The following is a 20207-nucleotide window of genomic DNA, read 5'->3' as shown; positions in this document are numbered from 1 at the left end:
TTAAAAGAAGCACCAAATATTATAAGACTTATGAAAAAATTGCAAGAATAGAAAACACTGTGATTCATCTTCATCTGAGACCTCTCGCTAGGTCAGGGGTGGGCAAACTTTTTGGCCCAAGGGCCACATCTGGGTATGGAAATTGTATGGCAGGCCATGAATGCTCATGAAATTGAGGGTTGGGGTGCAGGAGGGGGTGAGGGCTCTGGCTGGGGGAGTGGGCTCTGGGGTGGGGCCAGAAATTAGGAGTTCAGGATGTGGGAGGGGGCTCTGGGCTGGGACAGGGGGTTGGGGTGCAGGAGGGTGAGGGCTCTGGGATGTGGCTAGGGATGAGGGGTTGGGGATGCAGGAGGGTGCTCCGGGCTGGGACCAAGGGGTTCAGAGGGCAGGAGGGGGATCAGGACGGAGGCTGGGGGTTGAGGTATGGGAGGGGTCAGGAGTGCAGGCTCCTGGCAGCACTTACCTCAATCTGCTCCCAGAAACAGTGGCATGTCCTCCCCTCTGCCTCCTACATGGAGGCACGGCCAGGCAGCTCTGCACGCTGCCCCATCCGCAGGTGCTGCCCCTGCAGCTCCCATTGGCTCTGGTTCCCGGACAATGGGAGCTGCGGGGGTGGTGCTTGGGGCAGGGTGTGGAGCCCCCTGTCTGCCCCTAGGCGTTGGAGTGGGGACATGCCGCTGCTTCTGGGAGTCGCGCAGATCCATGGCACACACAGAGTGGGGCAAGCCCCCAACCCCACTCCTTAGCTGGAGCGGGACAAGCCCCGGACCTCACTTCCCGGCAGGAGTTCGAGGGCCGGATTAAAATGTCTGAAGGGCCAGATGTGGCCTCTAGTTTGCCCACCCCTGCGCTAGGTCCTCACATCCAGGCTATGTTTGAATTGTGCCAATTCTTTCTGCATCACATCTAACGTACAGCTTTTCCAAATCAGCCACACAGCTAAAACTCACATCCAAGCTTTCATTATCTTACATCTCGATTACTGCAACATTCTTCTCTCTAGCCTTGAGAAATGCAAGCTTGCCATGCTCATAGCCATTCACAATACTGCTGCAAAGATAACTTTCCTAGTCCATAGCCTTGACCATGTCACCCCTCTCATTGAAACCCTCCACTGACTCCCTCTTCTTTATTGCATCAAACATATGCTGCTTGTATTTATTTTTAAGGCCCTTCATAGTCAATCCCCACCCTACCTATTGTCTTTCATTCCTATCAAGCTGTTAATACTCGCCTGCGAATGATGCCAGCCTTTAATGCCAGTTTTGTGCAGGAAAAAAACTTGGTCCTTTATATTTTAGGTCATCGGGATGTTTTAATGTTTAATGGAACATGTTTTCCTTTCCACGACCATGCTGAATGTTTTTTTAAAAAGGGAAGTTAAGTTTCCAGTCAGTAGGGGTGGTTTGAAGACACTGGCAGCTGGATAGCATCTTGGATGGAGATGAAATGGTTAAACTCAACCTTTAAGTATTAGGCTTGGAATAATTAGATTTCAATCTTTAAATCTCAGGTTTTTTTGGATGAAAGGAAAAATCTAGTATTACTATCACAATGTTTTCATCATTAATAAGCAAATGTATAGAAAGAGCATTTTTAATACCCAAAATACCCTTTTTGTCTAATACGATTGCATGCATGTGCGAATGCACACCACAGGCTCTTGTAAAAAAATTTAGTATTTCTTTATACTCAAAGAAATATTGAGAATATATTAAATATGATCATCAAATACTGTAATATTTCTAAATCTTCTCTAAAACTCACTCTTTACATATTATATTTTGAATTAAGTCAAGCGCTGAGGATTATTTCCTATTAACGCAAACATTTTAAATTAATTTAAAAAATTAAAAATATTGGATATATATTGCTGTTTTCTGATTCATGAAATATAAAAATCAAATGTTTCCAAGCCTAGTCATTGGCCAGATTCCCCTGTAGGATTAACACATTCAATTCAAACACAATCAATTCTAATCACTTATTTCTGTCAAGTGGGAGACAAGAAGTGCACTTTATATAAATAAAGAATACATGATGGCTAATCTCTGCTATGACACTTATTTTCATGAATGTGGAGAAGAATTATAGCTCAAGTATGGCATCACCATTAGTGGATTATCCCATAAGTGAAGACAGATGTCATAAAAGATCTGCCATTCACAGGGGTGAAAGTAACTCCAAACACTTGCTGGGCCGGGGCTGGCTCTGGCCCCCAGAAGGGGTGGGCCCTTGGGGAGGAGGGGTGGATCAGGGCGGGGGGTGCGGTCAGCATCCCCCAGCCAGCCCTTCCAGGCTGCCTGGCCCGTGCCATCCAGGGCTCCAGTGGCAATTTAAAGAGTCCGGGGCTCCAGAGAGCTCCAGGCCCTTTTAAATTGCCAGCCCTGGGGCAGCTGCTCCCTTTACCCCCCCCCCCCCTGCCCATCGGTGGCTAAGGGGGAGCAAAAGGGGTATGGACATTAAATCATTGTTGTAGGGTCCTTTGCCATGGCAGTGCTTTATCGTTGCTGCGCCTCACCCCACCACTGGTGGTTCTGCTGGTAGGGCCGCCGATGGGGAGACATAGCAACGTTAAAAGCACTGCCTCGGCAAAGGATCGTCCTTAAAGCGCTTTAACGTCAGTGCTTTAACATCCCTGCCCCTTTTGCTTCCCTTGTCGGCGGCCCTGCCGGTTTGGACCCTTCCAGCAGGGCCACCGATGGGGGAGGCAAAAGGGGCAGGGACATTAAAGCGCTGCAGTGCCAGCGCTTTAATGTGGGCTGCATATGGGCCGGTACGGGTTCTTACTGGTACGCCATACCAGCTCACTTTCACCCCGGCCCATTCATGAATGCTCTATCTACAATAGGTACAGTATGTTTAGTGGAATTTGCATAAAGAAGTTTGTCCGAGATCGCGATTGACTGGAAGATCCACTAGGATCGACCAGTCGATCACAATCGACCGGTTGATGACCACTGCAGTACAGTGTTTGCTGCCTTTTTTCCCCCCCCCCTCTTTTTGGTGTCCACTTACTTCCAGTTCCACATGGTGTCTGGTTGATCAGTAAGGCCGTAACTCTGATGTTCATATCTTTGAGGTTCTGTTGTACCTCATAAGGGGGTTGTATCACTTAGGGTATTGAACATAAAAAGTGCTATAAAATCCTAAAAGCACTGGGGAAAAAAGAAAATAAAAACTCCTGGGTGTCTCATGCAGAGCGAGCGCCCAATCATGTTGGCACCGAAAATAGTGACACTTTTACAAATTCTGGCCTTCATATCTATTTTCTCATAGGTAAGATGAGGGTAAAAATACTTTTGTCTCCTAGAGTTGTGAAAATAGATCCCTGCCTTTGCCACGGACTTACTATGTGATATCAAGCAAGTCACTTAAACCCATTTTTTGGCAGGTGGTCACTAATTGTGTGTTTCATTTTCTGGGTGCTCAATTTAAAACACCTGGGGCCTCGTTTTCAAAAGTGCAGCTGAACACTCAACTCCATTTGAAGTCAGTGGGAGCTGTAAATACTCAGTACCTTCCTCAGTAAAGCAGTGTGGTCAAGGTTGGGAGTCCCAGGGTCCTAAATTCTAATCCTGGATCTGACCCTGATTTACTATGTTCTTTGTGTCAGTTTCCCCTTCTGTAAAATGGAAATAATACTCTTATACCAAGGGAGTTTGGGAGAAAAATACATTATTTTTTGTAAGGCACTTGAATGCCATGGCGATGTACCCCATAAAAAAAACTATGAAAAAATTAATAATTCTGTCTTCAGTGCAGGGTTTGGATGGTGTGCAGAAAATAAGGTTGAAGATCACAAATTGAATTATGAAGCTAAAAGAAATACTGAATTAGCTGCCTTGATCACCGAACATAGTCCATCCTGTGTATTGAATGAGATGGAAAAAATAGTATGTGATCATCTAATTAAAAAGTATGTGACAATCCACATTCCAAGGGACCTGAATTTAAATTGCCCATTCTACCTTAATTCTAGCCTTTCCTAACTTTCAAGCGCTTGACTTTGCAACCTTCAATAACTTTTTTAATGTATTTTTTGGTATCTAATGATACATAGGTTTAAAGTTGAACTGTCATATGACTGATGGATATTTTTGGGGGAGCAGTTATATAAAATTATAGGTGTGGCTTGTGGTGCTAAACACTTATGAATAATAATGGTATTCCTCTTCAGTAAAATGTAGTTTGTCATATAAAACACTCAGAGAAATGGCACTAACAAATTAAAATGTCCAAAACAAAATATATAAAATATTGATGGGAATCAAGTGAAATACAAGGTGAAATCTACTGAACACCCTAGCCCCACCGCTTCCCCAAGGTCCTGCCCCACGCCTTCCCTGTGGCCCCACCCCCTGCTCTCAACATTCCCCCTCCCTCAGTGACTTGCTCTCCCCCACCAGCTGGGGGTGCAGGCTCTGGGGTGGGGATGAGGGGTTTGGGATGCAGGATGGGGATCTGGGCTAGAGGGTGGGGCTGAGGGATTTGGAATGTGGGAGAGGGCTGCAGGTTGAGGCAGGGGGTTGGGATGTGAGCGGGGGTATGGGCTGGGGATGAGGAGTTTGGGTGCAGGAGGGGGCTCCGGGTTTGCGGGGCTCAGGACTAGGGCAGGGGGGGGGCTCAGGCTCCCTGCCTGTCCTAGCTCCGCACTGTGTCCTGGAAGCAGCCTGCAGGCCCAGCTTCTAGCGGAGGGGGTGGGGGGGAGGAGAGGGGGCAGGAGGCTCCATGTGTTGCTCTCGCCCACAGGCACCACGCCCCCCTAGCTCCCACTGGCCACAGTTCCCGACCAGTAGGAGTGCAGAGCCGGTGCTCGGGGCAGGACAGCGCACAGAGCCTCGTGGACCCCCTACCTAGGAGCCGAACCTGCTGCTGGCCGATTCCAGGGTGCAACACGGTGCCAGGATAGGTAGGGACCAGCCTGCCTTAGACCCTCAGCATCACCGACCAGACTTTTAACAGCCTGGTCGGCGGTGCTGACCAGAGCCACCAAGGTCCCTTTTTGATGGGGCATTCAGGTCGAAAACTGGACGCTGGCAACCCTATCCAGTTTTGCAGGCATTAGACCTTGTTTTTCATTTCAGTACAACCTGAAGAAAAGCTCTCTGTAGCTCCAAAGCTTGTCTCTTTTATTAGCAGAAGTTGGACCAAAAAAAGATATTATCTCACCTGCTTTGCCTAAAAGTGGTTGTACTTAGCTAGATATGATGTTAGGAGCCCAAACTGGAGGGGCTGTATATTTCCAAGCCATAAGTCTACAATTATATTTCACTAAAGAAATCTTAGATTATAATCACAGTATTGTTCACTGTTTAACAATGCATATGCTAGTTGCATTCATTTTGTTTAAGGAAACAACTTACTCTTTTGTAAATAAGCAATGGTCCCTACAGCTAAGCTACTCCTCTATGCAAGAACTCTCTTCCAAGAGTCTTCCACCACAAATCCCATTTAAAAAAAAAAAAAAAAAAAGTTGTCTGACATTTTCACTCCTACATTAGACACTTTGCCAAATAAAAATGTAGGCTTTCCTCTACCCATCCTTTGCTTCAGGAAGCGAAGTAAGAGATCCCCAGCGATGCACATTTTCACTCTTCTTCTAGCATCACCCACAGCCCGGCAATATTTGATGGGTTGGGTCATACTCTATTTTTCATTAGCAGGCCTCGGGGTTCATAATGGTGTAACTTTAGTGAATAGCGAGGGGCGGAAGAGAAGTGGGTTCCTGTCTCCCCTTCAGTGTTCACCAGGTCCAAAGGGCATAGTCAGGTGGGATACAGCCTGGGCTGGGGGCCTTAAAGAAGAGCTGGAGCAGCACCCCCAGTTCCAGCACCTTTGTTCCCTCCCTCCCCCTCCTCTCTCAAGCTGGTGTGGGGGCAGGGAAAGACACCCCTCCCCCCCCGGGAAGCCAAGCTATGGGGGGAGGGAGAGGAGGAAGAGCCCAGGTTGTTTTGCAGCTCGCTCCCCACCCGGAGCGCTCTGCTCCCACACGGCCCGGCCACCCCATCCCGGCAGCAGCCCCGACCCACCTGAGGGTCTCGTCATCGTCCCCCTGCTGGGCGCGGCCCGTTGCTTCCCTCTCCGCGGGGCAGGTGGAGCCCGGGGGCGAGCGCAGCCGGCAGGGTCGCTCCGGCCCGAGCAGCAGAGACGCCCCCTCCCTAGCCACCGCCACCGCGGAGCCTACAGCTGCTGCCGCCAGGTCCGGAAGCGCCGACCTGCCGCTGCAGCCCCCGCCCGCCCCCACGCGCGGGTCCCGCTCCTTCCTCTGGGGGAACTTCGGCTCCTGCTCTCGCTGCAGAAGTGAAACTCTCCCCCCTTCCTCCCCCCGCCAGGACACGGGCCCTGCTTCCTCCTGTCGAGCTGAGGAGACGGCGCCCTTCCGAGGGCCATGCGCCCCCAAGCCGGGCGCCCCGCTCTCCTTCCCTGCCGGGGGCAAGGGGAGAGGGTGAGGCCGGGGTGGGGCACGCTGGCCTCCTTTTAAAACAAAGGCGAGTTCCTTTTAGAATCACCTTCATCAACCCAACTGCTCTGCAGCCTGGCCGCCCCCGGGCAAAGGGATGCTGCCCCCGTTTTGCAACGGGTCCTGCTTTCCATCACACCCCAGGACTCCCATTCAGCTTAAGGGGTAGCTTGTGGCACGCAGGGAACCAACAGGGGGCCATAGGAGCGTGTAGACCAGATTCAAACGGTTGTGGCAGTCTGCTGCTGGGCGGAAAGGGGGAGGGAGAATACCTGGATGAATGTGTCTCTCCCCTGGGGAAGAGCCCCTTAACTGCAATAACGTTCATTAGCTGTGGCCTTCAGAAAAAAGAAGTCAAAAGAATTTCTAGATCTGCAGCCGTTTCCGGTCGATTTTTAAAGGGCCCCAAATTTCATGAATCCAGCCTGTTACATTATTTAAAGAACACACTGAATGAAGAGAACTTTGGGAATGTGCCTCCTCATACAGAGATCTTTATCGTAGCAATACAGTTTTAATGTCCTGCTTGGAAAGTGTTCAAATCACAATGATTTAACTTCCCCACCCTATTATGCTTTATATGAATTATTGACATGGCAGAGAAAAAAAATGTGAAAAATGTTGGAAATATCAGACTGTAAGGGCAGTAGTGTTTGCCATTTCTCCTTAAGTGCACCATCCGTTAAAAACAGTTTAGGGCTCAATCCAACTCCCATCGATCAAGAGGGCATTTTCCATTAATTTCAAGAGGCATTGGATCAGGTCTGAACCTTATCAAAATAAAGGCCAAACTCCCATTTAAATCAGTAGGAGCAGGACTGGGACCTAAGCTGGAACCATTGGAAAGCTTCGCAGATAATGGTCAATTGATAGCATTGGCAGGGGAGGGGGGGGCCGGAAGTGTCAGTAAAAAGCATTTTTAAGTGTTCGCTGCATGCTATAAAGACTAAATGGAGAACTGAACCATGGGCTGTTACTGCTGTCACTGTTTGTGTAGCTGTTTTTCACATTAATGTTTTGGTGGGAGGTTATTTTTGCTGTTGGGAGGGGAGGGTGTCCAATTCTGATCTTACATAGTGAAGATCCAAAACACCACCATTGAAGGCAATGGATTTACATCTATGAGATTGGGATGTGGTTCATTGTTATTACTGTTTTCCTTTCCATCAGTTTTTAAATTGTTTCCATTTTCTGAAATCATAGGTATCAGGTAACACTAAGTTGCAGGTGTTTAATTCTTGAGTGACCATAGTCCAAAAGATCATTATTATTGCATTCTAATGGCGGTCCAAGCTAATGGCAACGATTCAGTGCATTGGGTGAATAATCTAGAGTGAGAGAAGAAATAATCAGGGAGGAGATGGAAGGAGAGGATATCACATAAGAGGGGAGGAACATGTCAGTGATATAAATTAACATAATTTGTCCAGTTTATTTTCTGTAAATAGCAGCAACATTTACTGCATAAAATATTGGACAAAATAGTTAAAACGCTGGAGTAGTCCACACTATGATTGTGAGCTAAATCATGGAAAGACCACATCACAAAGAAGAAAAGCCAAATTATGTTGTTAAATAATTCATAATGAATGAGGAAGATCAATTCAGACCTCTGTAGTCCCAGTAAGAACAACAAAATTGTATGTTGCCTCCCAGGTACCATTCACATCCAGGGAAAAAGAAAGAGCTAGCTGCAGCCGTGAGTCAAAGAGCAAAAATGAGTTGGACATCCAGAAGCCAGTCGCTCCAAGAACAAAAGAGTTGAGTTTCCTGCCTGTTATTTCCTTTTTCAATTATATTGTCCAGTCCCATCCCACTCACCACACATGCGAACTCTTCCAGGAATCAAATTTAAAAGGTCAGTTTGACTTGTTATTTCGTACTACTAGTATTCCCTTCTAGGAACTCATACTGTGAAATTAGTTGTTAGCTGTGGCTCCAGTGCCTGTTCTCTTATGGAAGCATAACTGCAGGGAAATCTGGCTGGCGTGGTGGTCAAACCTTGAGTTTATTATAAGCCCAAGAAATTTAAAGTTATGCTTAAAAGAAATTCAGAAATGGTGCATAAAAAAACAGTTATGTCACCAACCTTAACTCTTCCCTGTGTTGATGGCGTGAGGGGGAATAATCTGTGGAAAAATCTAGATGAAACTGATTTTTAAAGACATATTAAATTAGGACCACAAATACTAAAATGTCATAATGATCATCATAGGGTTATTGTATAACATCACTACTGTGAAGAGTTAAAGTGGTTCCAGTGCCTTGACTGTCTATTTCTTACCTTAACTTGCTTAGATTTCTTCTAAGTGTAACATCAACTCTGAATTTCCTGGATTTATTACATATCCTTGAAATATTTTTTACCCTTAGTTACTGATACATGCTCTGAACCTTAACGTCATCCTAACTTTTCCCTCCCTCCTGCCCCAATATATACTGTACAGTGCCTAGACACTATTGAGATGGGTGCTTTAGAAATGTAAAATATTTAATAAAATAATAATAAATAAATATGCATTGGATTGCCTTAATTACCCATGATTTCAGTATTTACATTACAGAACATATTAAGTTTGTGTATCCTAGTAGAAGTCCAGTAAGTTCAAAACAAGATTTTCTGCTAATAGTCTGAACTTGTAGATTATTTTAAATCTACAAATGTTTTTGAAAATTCTACTCCACATTTTATTGTTTATACTACATTTCTTATCTTGAAACCGTAGCTTTCCAGGTATTATTGTTACTATGAGACAAAAGAGTGCTTTGACTGTACAAACCTAGAATAAGCCAGTACCTGCCTCAAAGAGCCTTCATTTTAAAAATCACACAGATGCAGTTCAAACAATTGACACAAAGTTGGAAGGACTGGGTTTGAAATTATGCAGGTTTGTTTTTTGGTTTTAGTTGCATACAACAGTCACTATTAGTATGTCTACATTTATTCACGCTTAGCTCATTGTGATATCAGATACCACAATATATTCTAATGCTACAATAGAAGATAAAACTGGTGTCACTGTGTGTTTAGTCTGCATGTTTGTAGTGGAAGTTAGGAGAAATATAAATGGATTATCTATTTTTAGATTTTGTTCAGGCCTTATGTAAAAAGAGGATGGGAAGGATGGTCCAGTGATTAGGACACTAGCTTAGAATGTGAAAAAACAGTGTTCAAGTCCCTGCTTTGCCACAAACATCTTGTATGACCTTGGGCAAGTCACTTAGCCTCCGTTTCTCAGTTTCCCATCCCTAAAATAGGATAATAATGCTGTACTTTCCTACCTCACAGGAGTGTTCTGAGGATAATACATTAAAAATTGTGAGGTGCTCAGATACTACGGTAATGGAGACCATGTAAGTATCTAAAAGACAGATAGCTGACAGATGATACCAAAGGATTGGAGAAGCACTAATGAATTAATGTAACCGTTTTTAAAAGGAGGAACTTGGTCTTTGTGACTATCATCTTGTTTAACATCATGCTCACTAAAATAATGGAATAAATATTAAGGGAAAAGTCTGCAAATACCAAATCTATAGTAATAGCATAAACAATAAGCAACATAAGTTTATGGAAAGTAGTCCACACCAAACAAACCTATTAGCCTCTTTCAGTAAAAATACAATAAAATTAGAGTATGCCAGGAATCCAACAGATATCATATAGATGGACTGCAACAAAAAAAGGTTTGCAGCCGTCTTGAGTTTCAGTCTTCCAACAAAGCATTATTCACTTCCTCCTTATTATAACCTGCAGAGCTCTTCTTAGTCACAACAAGTAAAGTTTCATAATAAATAGTTGCAACAGTTTTACTTCAAACATACATCCATATTAGTAAAAACAGAACCCAAAAGATAGGTAAACATTTTCTGTCTCTCAGCAGATACGAAAGAAACATAGATTTTTTTTCCCATTGCAGCTACCCCTCATCCATGGGCTATTAATGTTTTAGAGTTGCATGTCATCGTGACTCACCCTTTAGTAGACTTCAGATAACTATAATCCTCAAAGTGGTTGAAATCTAAGCCATCAATAACAAATGAACATGAATTACAACTACAACATGAATTAACAATATGAGTAGAGCTGGGTGAAATTTTGCAGCCCAAACTTTATTGGCAAAATGCAGATTTGGCAACACCAAAATGTTTCTTGAATTAAAGGTTGGTTTTGCTGAATTGTTTGTGTGGAAAAAACAAAAAAATCCTATTTCATTTGGAAATAAAATATTTATATTTATTACTTCAAAATGACACTTTATTTAGAAATTTCTTTAATTTTTTTTTAATTAAGTGTTAAACATGCTCAAAATAGAAAACACATTTTGGGTCCAAAAAGAAAAATGTTTTGTTTGATCCAAAACAATTTTTCAACTTGCCAGTTGTCTGAACATTTTGAAAAACTTGTTATTGGGTTTGACCTGAAACAATTTTTTGATTTTTCTGGAATTGCCAATGAACTGAAAAATCCACTATTTGCACAGCTCTAATTGTGAGTAACTTAGTACTACTAGGTAAATACAGAAACACAGTTGTCACTATTAAAAAGACAGTGCAGTATGGAATGTGACATAGCAAAGTATTTCCATATGCTCAGAAAAGGTAATATCTTTTGTAGTTCAGATGCTGACACAGTAAATGTTGGTAAATATTAACTTTATATGGCTGCTATTTCTGTTGCTTTACGCATTTGACAATCTAGGTCAGATTATCTGCTACAATTAGTGGTCACCTACTGGTCAATTGCGATTTATTGGTCAATCCTAGAGGATCTCCCAAACACGATCTCTGGCGGCACAGCGGGGCTGTCATTAAGGCAGGCCTCCTGCCTGCCCTGGCCCCACGCCGCTCCCGGAAGCGGACGGCACAGCCTGCGGCCCTGAGGGTGGGCGTGCGCTGCTCCTGTCTGCAATCACCGCCCCTGCAGCTCCCATTGGCCGGGAACGGGGAGCTGTGGCCAATGGGAGCTGCAGGGACAGTGCTTGCAGAGAGGGACATCACATGAAGCCACGTGCCCTGCCGAAGGGGTATGTTGGCCCCTTCTGGGAGCAGCGTGGGGCGAGGGCAGGCAGGCAGGGAGCCTGCCTTAGCCTTGCTGCGCCGCCGACCAGGAGCCACCCAAGGTAAATGCTGCCTGGCGGGAGGCCGCACCCAACCCCCCAGCCCCCTCCCAGAGCCAGCACTCATACCCTATCCTGTATTCTGAACCCCCTCCTGCACCCTAACCCCCAGCCCTGAGCCCCCTCCCAGAGCCAGCACCCCAAATCCCTTCCTGCACCCCAACTCCCTGCCCCAGCCCTGAACCCCGCTCTCAGAGCCAGACCCCACGCCCCCTCCTGCACCTCAACACTCTGCTCCAGCCCTGACTCCCCTTTCAGAGCCAGCACCCTGTATCCCCTCCTGCAGCCCAAGCCTCAGCCCTGAGCCCCCTCACAAAGCCAGAACCCTGTACCCCTCCTACACCCCAACACTCTGCCCCAGCCCAGAGCCCCCTCCTGTACCCAAACTCCCTCCCAATGCTTGCACCCCTCACCCCCTCCTTCACCCCAATCCCCTGCCCCATGCTCAGCCCAGAGCCCACTACCCTACTGCGAATCCCTCGACCACAGGCCAGAGCCCTCACCCCCTCCCGAACCCCAACCCCCCCACCCCAGCCTCGTGAAAGTGAGTGAGGGTAGGGGAGAGTGAACAATGGGTGGGGGGGGATGGAGTGAGTAGGGCAGGGCTTTGGGGAAGGGGCAGGTCCTCAGGAAGGGGTGGGGTAGATCCCTTCCTGCACCCCAACTCCCTGCCCCAGCCCTGAACCCCTTAAATTCAAAAAATGATCTTGGGCGTAAAAAGGTAGGAGACCACTGTACTACATTAATACATCATTTAATGCAGTGCCAATGGGATGTTATTAGAAAAGTTAGATTAAATTGATGTGGACAATACTATTAAATAGATCTGATGGATTATAAAGTAAAGCATGGTTAGAAATGAACTGACGTGCTATCATCTTATCTTCATGCCAAGCAGCCATCAAAACAGAGGACAAACAATTGTGTTTCCCCAGTTGAATAACTAGTTGGCGTGACTCTTGCTTTCTTCTCTTCACTAAATCTACAGAATACAAGGTATAATTTTTGTTAGACAGACCCTTGTGTAAATCAGAGTATCTCCATTTACTTCAAAGTTCATGTGTTTGATTTTTCCTGTGCCTCTGTTTATTATTATTAGGGTTGTCAAGCAATTAAAAAAATTAATTTTGATTAATTGCGCAACTAATCACACTGTTAAACAATAATAGAATACTATTTATTTAAATATTTTGGATGTTTTCTACATTTTCAAATGTACTGATTTCAATTACAACACAGAATACAAAGTGTACAGTGCTCACTTTATATTTATTTTTATTACAAGTATTTGCACTGTAAAAAAACAAAAGAAATAGTATTTTTCAATTCACCTCATACAAGTACTGTAGTACAATCTCTTTATCATAAAAGTTGAACTTATGTAAAATTATGTACCAAAAAAACTTCATTCCAAAATAAAACAACGTAAAATGTTAAATTTTAGAGCCTTCAAGTCCACTGAGTTCTGCTTCTTGTTCAGCCAATCGCTCAGACAAACAAGTTTGTTTACATTTGCAGGAGATAATGCTGCCTGCTTCTTGTTTGCAATATCACCTGAAAGTGAGAACATGTGTTCTCATGGCACTGTTGTAGCTGGTGTCGCAAGATATTTACATGCCAAGTGCACTAAAGATTCATATGTCCCTTCATGCTTCAACTACCATTCCAGGGGACATGCGTCCATGCTGATGATGGGTTCTGTTTGATAACAATCCAAAGCAGTGCAGATTGACGCATGTTCATTGTCATTATCTGAGTCAGATACCACCAGCAGAAGGTAGATTTTCTTTTTTGGTGGTTCAGGTTCTCTAATTTCTGCATCGGAGTGTTGCTCTTTCAAGACTTCTGAAAGCATGCTCCACACCTCATCCCTCTCAGATTTTGGAAGGCACTTCAGATTCTTAAACCTTGGGCCGAATGCTACAGCTATCTTTAGAAATCTCACATTGGTGCCTTCTTTGCATTTTGTGAAATCTGCAGTGAAAGTGTTCTTAACATGAATGTACTGGATCATCATCCAAGACTGCAATAACATGAAATATATGGCAGAATGCGGGTAAAACGGAGAAGGGACATACAGTTCTCCCCCAAGGAGTTCAGTCACAAATTTAATTAACGCATTATTTTTTTAACGAGTGTCATTAGCATGGAAGCATGTCCTCTGGAATGGTGGCTGAAGCATGAAGGGGTGTACAGATGTTTAGCGTATCTGGCATGTAAATACCTTGCAATGCCATCTCCAAAAGTGCCATGCAAATGTTTGTTCTCTCTTTCTCGTGACATTGTAAATAAGAAGAGGGCAGCATTATCTCCTGTAAATGTAAACAAACTTGGTTGTCTTAGCGATTGCTTGAACAAGAAGTAGGACTGAGTGGACCTGAGGGCTCCGAAGTTTTACATTGTTTTGAGTGTAGTTATGTAACAAAAAAATCTACATTTGTAAGTTGCACTTTCATGATAAAGAGATCAAACTATAGTACTTGTATCAGATGAATTGAAAAATACTATTTCTTTTGTTTATCATTTTTACAGTGCAAATATTTGTAATCAAAAATAATATCTACTTTGATTTCAGTTACAACGCAGAATACAATATATATGAAAATGTAGAAAAACATCCAAAATATTTAAAAAATTTCAATTGGTATTCTATTGTTTAACAGTGCGATTAAAACTGCAATTAATCGCAATTAATTTTTTTATCGCAATTAATTTTTGAGTTAATTGCATGACTTAACTGCGATTGATTGACAGACTAATTATTATTATGCATCACATGTATGAAAAAGCTCATAAAATAGATATAGATATATGGCAATGCATCTAAGGCCATATTTACACTGGCAAGTTTCTGCGCAGTAAAGCAGCTTTCTGTGCTGTAACTCCCAAGGTGTACACAATGCCAAGTCACTTAGTGTGCAGAAACTGTGCAGTTGTAGTGCTTTAAGAAAACCACCCTGAGAGGCGTAGAGCTTTCTGCACCCAGGCTACAGTGCCAGTATAGACACCGTGGCGACTACAGTGCTGCAATTGGCCTCCAGGAAGTGTCCCACAATGCCTGTTCTCACCTCTCTGGTCTTCGGTTTGAACTCTACTGCTCTGCCCTCAGGTGACCAACCGTCAGCCCCACCCCGTACATTCCTTTGCAAATTTGAAAATCCCCTTCCTGTTTGCTCGGTGATGCGTGCAGTGGTCTCAGCGCATCTTTCCAGGTGGCCATGCCTGCTCCACGCACCAGGCGATCCCCCGTTTGGAGCAATGCTGGACCTCATCAGCATTTGGGGAGAGTAGGCTGTCCAGTCCCAACTGCGCTCTAGCCATAGGAATTAATGATACCTACAGACAGATTTCACGATGCATGATAGAAAGAGGCCATGACCGGGACACATTGCAATGTAGGGTAAAAGTGAAGGAGCTGCAGAACACCTATCACAAGGCGTGGGAGGCAAACCGCCGTTCCAGCGCTGCACCTATGAGCTGGTGGTTCTACAAAGAGCTGGACGCGATCCTCGGTGGTGACCCCACCTCCTGTAAAGGCCCCTGTGGATACTTCCTTGGCTCGCTTGCCAGTCAAGACTGGACTGAGCTAGGAGAAGGAAATCTTGGATGAGGATGTGGAGTAGGGGGGGACGGGAGGCAGAGGCAGAGGATGACTTGGAGGCCAGAGATGCATGCAGCCAGGAGCTCTTTTCTACCCCGGAGGAGCCTAGCCAGTCACAGCAGTTGGATCTTGGCGAAACGCAAACAGGAGAGGATGCCCCTAGTAAGTGGCTTTGATTTTGGAAATTGCTGAAGCGAGTTGTTGGGGGCAGGAGGGTTGCAGAAAGCAGGCTTGTCTCCCACTCATGCCTAGTCTGAGCGGCGGAACAGGCTGTTGATTGACTCCCTCACTTCACAAGAATCTCCCTCAGAGATCTCCAGGAAACTCTCATGGAGATACTGGGTAATCCACTGATGCAGATTCTTCGGCAGAGCTGCTTCGTTTCTTGCCCCATTAAGGTAACTTTCCGACGCCACTGTGCTGTCACGGGGTGTGGGGGAGGGAAGAAAGGGAGACGACAATTGCTGCACACAGGCAAGCCGCATGGGGCCAGGGCGGAAGCCGCAGGGTTGAAGACCCTCCTTTGATTCCCTGCTCACCCTCAGCAGTGAGATATCTTCCATAATGATCACCCCCTGTGGAAATTGTAGGGACAGGAATGATTATCAGCCCTCCCCTCCTCCCTACAGTGCTGGCTTCCCCAAGAGCCACGTGCCCAGTGTACAGCAGGGTCCAGGAACCCTGATTTACCCTGCCCCTGTGGCTGCTCACCGTTTTGGGGGTCTTGTGGCTCATGTGTGCTTGCCAGCTAGTGACAGGTGTGTGAGTACTGGCTGTGTTTTAAAGCACTGAATCAGTGTTGTGTATGTTGCAAACAATACTGCTTCTGTAAAATGTTGCATTTAAACTTCACAAAGATGACCTTGGGAGCCCAGCCTCCTCTTTGTTATCGGCAGCAGAACAGCTGCGCAGAAATAAAAGGCAGCCAAGAAGAACTAAGGAGGACTTTCTGCGTGAGGTTATGATGTGCTCCACCACCGGGAAACAGGAATTGAAGGAGTGGCTGGACAGCGAGAAGAGGGACCGAAAGGAGAATGCGGTACACTAGAAAAAATCCATGGAGTGGCTCTTAAATGTTATGGAGCATCAAGCAGACATGCTCCAGGTGATACTAGCTCTTCAAACAGAGTAGCTCCACGCCTTCCCTCCCCTGCAGCTTCTGTCACAAAACTCTTTCCTATGTGCTCTCCAGACACTGCCAACACACTCTTATCAACCTCCTGGCTCCAGTCTCTATCCGCAGCATTCCACTTCTCCCTTCTTACAGTCCAGCACCATGGACTCCTGCTACCCACTGCGCTCAACACTCATCCCTCTGCAGTTTGGCCCTGCTGAAGTACAATACCTGCTGCATTGTACTCCAAAGGAGAAGGTTGGATATGATCCCTGGACATACACAAATCTTTAGCCGTCCCAGGACCCCTTCTCCTCCTGGGACTTTCCCTTCACCCCCCCTTCCTGCTGATGTATTTTTGGTTTGACTCTCTCCTCCGGTTGTTGTCTTTCAATAAAAGAATTGTGTTGGTTTGAAAGCAATCTTTATTCTATTAATTGAAAACAAAAAGAGCCCTGCAAAGCAACATACAATTATGTTAAACCCCTTTATTGTATCATGTGCACCAACCTCCTCCTAGCATTACAACCACTGCAATCCCGAGTATAGGAACAAATATGAGTGGCTTTCAGCTTCAGATTGCTGCCTCAAGGCATCCCTGATCCTTATGGCCCTGCACTGGGCCCCTCTAATAGCCCTGGTCTCTGGCAGTTCAAACTCAGCCTCCAGGCGCTAGGGTGACCAGATGAGAGACATGAAATATCGGGACATGGGTGGGAGGGGGAGTCGCAGAGGGAAAAAAAAAAAAGAGAGCTGCCGGAGCATAGGAAAAATTGGTGGGGGCTGAGCCCCCACCGGCAGCGCCCCGCCCCACCCCAGCTCACCTCCGCCTCCCCTGAGCGGGCTGCTGCGTCCTGCTTCTCCCCCCTGCCTCCCAGCGCTTGCGCCGCCATACAGCTGATTTGCACAAGCCTGGGAGGGAGGGGTGAGAAGGAGGAATGTGGCATGCTTGGGGAAGAGGCGGGGCCAGGGCGGGGATTTGGGGAGGGATCCAATAGGGCAGGGAGGGGGTGGAGTCGGGGCAGGGCCAGGGCTGAGTTGGGGGGGGCACGAGCCCCCTCCGCCTGTGCGCCAGAGTTCAAACTATCGGGACAATTCGCGTCCCAACCGAACATCAGTCGGAACACGGGACAAACAAGTAAATATCGGGACAGTCCCGATAAAATCAGGATGTCTGGTCACCCTACCAGGCGCTGAGCCTCTGCAGTCCAGCCCTGAGTGAAGTTTTCACCCGTCCCTTCACAAATATTATGGAGGGTACAGCACGCAGCTATAAACATAGGAATATTGTCATCGGCTAGGTCCAGCTTCCCAGTGGGCTTTTAAATGGCCAAAAGGAAACTCAACAGTCATTCTGCACTTGCTCAGCCTGTTGTTGAACCGCTCCTTGCTGCTATCAAGTTGCCCCGTGTATGGCTTCATAAACCATGGCATTAAGGGATAGGCGGAGTCTCCCAGGATCACAATGGACATTTCGACTTCCCCTACGGTGATCTTCTAGTCCGGGAAGAAAGTCCCGGCTTGCAGCTTCTCAAACAGCCAGTGTTCCGAAAGATGCATGCGTCATACACCTTTCCGGACCAGCCTGTGTCAATGTCTGTGAAACACCCACAGTGAGCCACGAGCTCCCAGAGAACCATTGAGAAATACCCCTTGCGATTAATGTGCTCAGTGGCTAGGTGTCTGGTGCCAGAATTGGAATATGCGTGCCATCTTTTGCCTCTCCACAGTTAGGGAAGCCCATTTGTACAAAGCCATCCACTTTCCCACTCCAAACTGTTAGTGACCAATTGGTAGCAGTCTGGAGTAGCCAGCTTCCCCAGTGCAATCGCTACGTGCCTCTCCAGCGACAGGGCAGCTCTCATTCTCATGTCCTTGTGCCACAGGACTGGGGCGAGCTCATCACATAGTCCCATGAATGTGGCTTTCCTCATCTGAAAGTTCTTCAGCAACTGCTCGTCATCCCAGATGTGCATGACGACGTGATCCCACCACTCAGTGCTTGTTTCCTGAGACCAAAAGCGGTGTTCCACTGTGGTCAGCATCTCTGTGAATGCCACAAGCAATCTTGTGTCATAGCTAGTATTCGTGGTGAGATCAATGTTGCACTCCTCTTGCCTTTGTAGTTTAAGGAATAACTCCACTGCCACTCATGATGTGTTGGTCAGAGCGAGCAGCATACTGGTCAATAGTTCAGGATCCATTCCTGCAGCCCGAAGAGGCAGGGAAGACTGGAAAAGAAAATGCAAGAGCACATATTGGGAGTGGAACAACAGATAGAAATAACAATGAGGAGGAATGTTTGGGGTGGCATAAAGAGAGAACCAGAATTGTAAATGAAATGTAATTGTTCCAGCCAGAAAGCAGGGATGCTGTTCAATTACTGAACTATAACCTCCATTTATTTCTCAATTATGAAAGCTCCTGTATTCTGATTGGTTGAGAGGTCTGATTGATTTGTTATCAACATGTATGTTTCTTCTCAGTAGCCATACTGCATACAAGTCTCTGAACTTTGATTTGTTGAGGACCATTTTTAGCCACTCCAGATAGAGATTGTTATAATCGTTGTACTATTATTCCTTAACCATACAAATCAAATCACTCTTTTGCCTTCAGAATTTTGCATCCACTATGTATAGAAACATGTCAGTCTCAGCTTGTGCCCACCTCTTCATCCTCTTATGACACCAAACCACAGATATTAAAACTAGTGGTTGCTCTTAAAAAACTTGCAATTTTTTTTTCTTAATAAATAGATGCTGTATTCCTTAAGGTTACTACACTCTTTTTAGTATTTTCTATAGAAAGTATGGGAAGGTTTATCTGAATAAGGCAAAGTTTTCATTCTTTTAAGGTTGGCCACTGTACAATGAAGTAGTACAGTTATCAAAAAGAAATTACTCTTACTGAACAGAAAGAAAGGTAGCCATTTTTGGTGTGAGCAGTAGCCAATCAAAGAAAAGGGAATTTTTCATAGCAAGATTATTGAGTATACATTTCAGTAGAATAACTATATACAGATTCTCCCTTTTAATTCAGTAATAAGCCAATGGCTGAGGGTATACTTTGGAATGTATTTAGGCCAGTATATAGTTATTATTAAGCAATAAGATACAATCACATGAAAACATTTATACTTCAGGGAATGTTTTCAAATAGCAAAAAGTCTATGGAATAGTTTTCAAATAGAAGTTGTTAATAAGTGGCTGATAAACTTTATAAGCAAATTATCCTGTTACTATTCTCTTACTAGAATTACCCAAAACTAGACTGGACAAAACATTTCAGAATGAGCAGTATAAACCACCATATGGCAGGGGAAATGGATTGGATAACCTAAGAGATCTTTGCTATGCTGTTTGTAATTTTATAATCTACTTTGCCAGTATTTTACTTTTCTCAACAGATGCACAAAATATTATAATCTAGTTATGGAAGCATGTTGGAATATTATATGGCCAAATAATTGCAATTACCTGTTTAAAATGATATTTCAATAATCTGCCTCAACCTTAGTACACTCAGTGTTTTCCAAATCAGAATGACTAATACCCAGGCCAATAATACTCTCGGGATTCTCGTTAATTTCATAATAGACAAAGATAATTTCACATATATTACAAGTTGTCATTAGAGTGACAAGAGAAAAAACATGGGAGGATGTTTTTAAATAACTACCAGGGCAAATATACAGAACAGGAACAAGAAATTAGCACCAAAGATACAATGAGCAGGTAAGTAGAGACAACCAGTTTATACTTAGACAAAACATTTCAGAATTCATCTAGGGAAGGATTCTCCACAATACATGATTGTGCTCCCCATCCTGTGAGAGATTCCAAGTGCAGCAGCTGGTAGCAGAACCCATGGGACAAAGCTGTCATGGAGACAGCTATGGGCCAGAGA

General features: G+C 45.1%; 1 protein-coding gene across 1 annotated transcript in view; it reads right to left on the bottom strand.

Annotated features, from left to right (window-relative positions):
• Positions 1-6286, bottom strand: part of LOC117877850 (B-cell scaffold protein with ankyrin repeats-like) — a 114925-nt gene extending 108639 nt beyond the window's left edge. The window contains exon 1 of the mRNA XM_034771417.1: positions 6033-6286. Within this exon, the coding sequence (XP_034627308.1) occupies positions 6033-6048 (16 nt within the window). The 5' untranslated portion in view covers positions 6049-6286. The remainder of the gene's footprint in view (positions 1-6032) is intronic.
• Positions 6287-20207: the final 13921 nt, after the last annotated feature.

Source organism: Trachemys scripta, chromosome 5 (genome assembly GCF_013100865.1).
Source record: "Trachemys scripta elegans isolate TJP31775 chromosome 5, CAS_Tse_1.0, whole genome shotgun sequence".
NCBI classification, from domain to species: Eukaryota; Metazoa; Chordata; order Testudines; family Emydidae; genus Trachemys; species Trachemys scripta.
Note: the sequence above shows the minus strand (reverse complement) of the source record. Positions and strands in the feature narration are given on the sequence as shown.